At 36.7% G+C, this 5,512-nt stretch overlaps 1 protein-coding gene across 1 annotated transcript; it reads right to left on the bottom strand.

The window, feature by feature from the left end:
• LOC148198908 (serine carboxypeptidase II-2-like) lies at positions 1-5,267 on the bottom strand. Its single transcript, XM_088113481.1, has 10 exons — positions 4,935-5,267; positions 4,703-4,810; positions 4,392-4,487; positions 4,071-4,163; positions 3,715-3,800; positions 3,366-3,629; positions 3,132-3,271; positions 1,094-1,189; positions 468-573; positions 1-360 (listed from the first exon to the last, which is right to left on the bottom strand). Exons 1-10 carry the CDS (start codon positions 5,203-5,205, stop codon positions 199-201), a joined length of 1,422 nt encoding a protein of 473 aa, XP_087969607.1. The 5' UTR covers positions 5,206-5,267; the 3' UTR covers positions 1-198.
• Between the last annotated feature and the right edge of the window lie 245 nt (positions 5,268-5,512).

Here is a 5,512-nt window from a genome sequence, read left to right as displayed (position 1 = left end):
TATCATACCAAACTTCATCCATTTTATTTCCATCATTACATATGATCCTAAAATTAAACAGTGAACAGCACAAGTCTGACTTACGCAATATTAAAAATAAAAAAGAAAAGTAGAAAAAAAATGGAGTCAATAGAGAACATTTTTAAACATAAAATAATGCAACAGAGGAGGGTCCCGTGGTAACGGTAAAGGTAAATTTCAAGAGGCACTGTGAAGCTCAAGATCAGGCATTGATGTTCCTGCTAAGAAGTTTTGGAAGAGTGTGAGAGCAAGTTTTGGTTTATGCAAAGGAACTTCATGCCCTGCACCCCTTACAACCACAAACGTAAGGCCATCGTATTCTTGGGTCCATCCTCCTACCTGTTTCATTTATATCACGTAGCAGTGCACATGGGTCTTAATAACAGAAAATAAACTAAGAGAAACCAAGTCACAAGAAATACAAAACTCATTGTGGAATCACTTACCTCCACATCATCATACCATGCACGCCAAGGACTCACGGTAGGTAGCTTCAGAGCATTTATGCTATAGCGAGTAGACGTGACAGGTATCACCGTGTCCGTATTACCACTGATATGATCAAGGACATTGAAATTATTTTGTACATTTAGATGATGTGAAATCATGAATTTGATCAAGAGGGTTTCAGATCATAAGTAATTAGCCAATTGTACAAGGCAGCGTAACAGATGCTGAGAATCACTTTCAAGCTCTTGGCCCACTTTACATATATATTTATGACATCAAACAAACGAGTAAACCCGTATAAAGACAGAGGTATTAGGTTAAATTAACCATTTGATCCTTTTACAAAAACTTGTCCTTTTAGTCCCTACACTTAAAAGAACTCCTTTTGGTCTGTACATATATCATTTTTAATCCCTTTTGTTCCTTTTCATAGGGACTAAAAGACAAAAATATGTATAGGGAGAGAAATTTAAAACGGTATGTGTAAAAAAAAATATTTATAGGGAGAGAGAAATTTAAAACGGGGTGTAAGAATAAAATGGATCCTTTACCTATATAGACTAAAAGGTAAAGTTTTTGTAACCTATAGGTTTAAATCTAGATATAAGAAAATAACACTAACCTGAACACCCATATCTTCAAACCCACGTCAATAAGTTCATGATAAATATCGAGCACTGTTATTGGAGAATCCTTCCAGTTTGAATTTACCACGTCACTGCAAAAAATGAGAATAAGAGGATTGTGTTGCCTGTAAGTTTGGTAAAAGAAACCAAACAGGAGCAAATAGAGAGATATAAACAAAAGGTACGACAATACATTTTATGTTGTTCCTACAATCCCTAAAGTTGCTACCAATTATCAAAATCTCGAAATGATGTAGTTGCAGGGATTCTTAAATTATTAAAACGATAGTAAAAATAACAAGAAATGAAAATATCAAGACATGTGTGGTCATATGAAAAATGACAAGACAAGATACATTTGTAAATAAGGAGATATGGGCTTTGGCACCGATTGTGAAAAAAGATTAACAAAAAATCAGTTAAAATGACTTGAGGACAGATGAGAACCACCTATGGTAGTTGGAGACCAAAGCCCTATAAACCCCACACTAGAGTCTTATATTTGAAAAAAAGAGCAAGAGAAAAATTCTTACAAAGGTCGTCTTTATCTCGAAGATGAAACTAGGTGGCATTCAAGTTACCTAATGTTAGAGGCATTCTTGACTTTTAAAGATGCCTTTAATTTGTTGGATATGTAAGACAAGAATTTTGGTGTTGAATTGTCCAAAAAATATGGTAGTGGGCCAATAGAAGAAGATTGGAAGCATGTTAGGTCAATTATACTCTCGATATAGGAACTTGTTCGAGCCGGTCACCAAGACAAACATTTGACTCTGATACCACTAATGGGTCTTTCGAGAGAGAGATCACATAGAGATACAACTCAATGAGACATGAGCCCAATCCACACATAAGGGATTAGCACTACCTCCAACCCAAAACCTTAAGACAATGAATTTATGGGTTTTCATCCTTATATGGTGTTCAACTTTCTCATTTTTACTTAATGTGGGACTTAGACTCACACTTGGATTCCCAACAGAAGAGTGTGTACTCGAGGCTCATCTTGATGAATTCAATTCAATCTAGATGGAGCAGCTCCAAGTCATCGATATCAAGGTAGAAGATGAAGATGCACTGATAATGCTCATCATCCTACTAGAACTTGGCAAGTTCTTTTGAGTATAGGAAAGGATTGCATTACGCATGAAGAGGTGAAGTCTAGCCTCTAGACAAGGCAGTTTCGCCTTAACATTTGAGAGAGTAGAAAATGCGTCTTCTTTTGGGTTGGTGTTCTTCAAGAAAAACCCAACATCCAAAAGTCGAGGAAGATAGATTAATCCTAAAGATGCTTACATATATTGCAAGCAGTCGGGGCATTAGAAGATAGATTGTCCAATATTGGGAAAATAGGATTAGGTGGCAGCTATAGCTCAGAAAGTGGAGTCATTTGTGATGATCACGTGTTGAGCATTGTCTCAAGACAACAGTGATTTGATAGGTGGGTGTTGAACCACATGAGTCCTCAAAGGGACTGGTTTACCATATTTGATTAGTTGAAAGGTTATAACATTTTGGTGGGCAGAGATACTTCTTGTAAGACAATTGGTGTAGGCTTTGTACAGATAAGGATGTACGATGACATCATTCATACATTGATCAGTATTAAGTACCATACAAAATCATGGTGACGGAGAATGAGTTAAGAAATGTAGTCAAAGAGTAGGGCAAAGTTATTCAAGAGAAATGTGCCATTGTGTCTCAAACAAACACTTGGCAGCAACGAAATGATGAAAAAATTGCATGGATATGGGAGAGAAGGTGAATGAGATATGTCCAGTGTGGTGGAGACGGTAAGGGATCACTAGAGTAATTTAGGGTGGATGTTGCCATAGGAGAGAAAGCAAGACAGAATATTTTCACCTGTGACATTCTAAAGCCTTTCCCATCCCAGTTCACATAAACCTTATTTGGAGCTTACACTTTTCTGTTTTTCCTTCTATATTTTTGTTTTAAATCAAATCATTTTATATTCGCATCAAATACTGTGGATGCAAATAGAAAATTTTCAAGTGCTTCTCAAGTGATCATTACCTGCAGGTATCCCATGTAGCAGGCTTATGATCTAGATCAACATGAAGAGCTGTTTGGACCTCAGGTCGATTGAAGTATGCAGTGGAGTGACTTTCGGTGCATGGATCATATGGTGCATTGAGACCGAGTCTACCAATTCTCTGTAGCATGACATAACACAACAATAATAATTATATGTACTACAAACCTGTCACGTGCACTGTACAATCATATTTAAAATATATTCACACTTACATTCTTTCTTCTCACCAGCCCACTTAGCTGACTAACATTGCCATGGCACGGTGGTGTATACAGACTGTATGGGTCTATATTTCCAAGTTCGTTATAAGCAATATCCCAAATTTTATCACAAGCATGTGACGGGTGTTCAACTGATTGAAAATCACAAAGTTGGTTCAAAAGCTTGTATGTTTGATCCGAAATCAAACCAGTTGACCACATAAACTCGAACATCCCTAATTGATCATGATAATCATCCGTCAGAGCATTTCCTACCTGCAGCAGAGATATATAGATTAAACTAATAATAAGAAGTGACACAAATCAAATATTTATTTTTATGCAAAATTAGAACCCATACCATGAAACCTTTCAGATTTATAGCATTTTCTTTACTAGCTGAGTTGTACCTAACAATAACTTGGCTAAGTTGAGGAACGTAATGCCCTGATACATGAGATTAATGATTGAACAATATGAATTAGAGCATGTTAAAATCTATTAAGACCAAAATCAAAGAACTCGAACATACACATAAAACAAACAGAGCAGTATTGAAGTGCCAAATCTATTTCAGTTGACAACATAACCACTACTAGCAAACAATGACTTTAAAAAAAAACAATGAAACAAAACAGAAAAACAGAAAAATCTCAAGATCAGAATATCAATTACTTTCAATTTGAGCACAAACTTAAGCTGAGCAACATTGTTTACCTCCATAGCTCTCACCAACAATTAAAAAGTCGTTTCTTCTATACTGAGGGAAACGCTCAAACCATTTCAGCAGAAATGCTAAATTGTCCTCAGCTGCACAAAAAGCTTGATTAATTTAACTTGCACAAATTTATACGTAGCAATATAAGGTGACAGCTGTAGGGGAGTTAACCTTAACCATTCAATCTTCTTTGATTTAACCAAAACCAATATTAATAATCACTGAACGGTAAAGATCCCTGCTATCTCCTAATATGCTTATGTGTGTATACATGTGCAAATGTGAACCTGAAACAGGAAGCTGAATGAAAATTGCACTACCTGTCCTTTTATCGCCATTGTTCAGCAGGTCGGATCCGTTAATTGAATATGAAAATCCAACCCCAACAGGAGTGTCAAGAAAAAGAACGTTGGCAACTAAAAAAACAAAAAAGTGGTTAAGTAATACAACTGTTCTCATATAATATAACCTCTTCAACTTTCATCTTCTATGTTTTCTTCTCAGATAAGTTTTCTCATAACTCTTCCAAAACAATTTTTTTTTCTTTACATTTTCTCTCCTACAAAATTGTACGGAAAAGTTTCTCCCAACATGACCTGAAAGTGGAAAAGGAAGGTTGGGGACACCTCACCTCGGTTCCAAGAATAGGGATTGGGATGAAGAGTCTTGCCATCTGGATTTATATAAAACGGTCCAATTTCCTCGGACTGTCCGTAAGCAATGGATGAACAACCAGGTCCTGCGTGCATGAACACCAAATGTTTGATTTCGTGTCAATCGATCGTTAACAATGTTATATGTAGTAGCAGAAGAACTAAAACAAAGGTGAATAGTTAGCTAGTGAAGAGTAAGATTGAACTGGCCTCCATTGAGCCATAAAAGAAGGGGCTTGGAATGAGGATCTTCAAGGGCCTCGATGAACCAGTAGAAGAGTGTTCTCTCAGCATTTTCATCGACGGTGATGTACCCAGCGTAGTGTGCGAAGCTAACGTTGAAGGTTTGACCCGGGAGCGTACCGACCCGGTCCTTTTGTTGTTGGAGCAACGGAGGGTCCGTGGAAAAGGAGGTTGCAAAACCGCCGCATAACAATAGAGTGGCTATGCACAACATTTCCGACCACCCGCGTTGCGCCATTTGCCACTCGACGCCGGAACTCCCTGGATCTGTCACTGGTTACAGATAATTCACACCCTTTGCATTCGTTGCATTAAAGGATTTTATATAAATTAAAAAATTAAAAAATATATTTTTTAGCCCTTTATTTTGGTTTTTAATTAAATCTTATTCATTATATTTAAAAAAATTAATTTAGCTTTTTCTTTAAATGGGTTTATACAATAAATCAGCGAACTTTCTAATTTTATACCCTTCCCTTCATCTAGTTATCCCGCCCAACCATTTCACCGAGGTTTAATCGTACACGTAATTTTTTTTTGTCTCG

Source organism: Vigna umbellata, chromosome 4 (genome assembly GCF_029865625.1).
Source record: "Vigna umbellata cultivar VRB3 chromosome 4, Vumbellata_1.0, whole genome shotgun sequence".
NCBI lineage: Eukaryota > Viridiplantae > Streptophyta > Magnoliopsida > Fabales > Fabaceae > Vigna > Vigna umbellata.
This window is presented reverse-complemented; position numbering and strand designations above follow the sequence as displayed.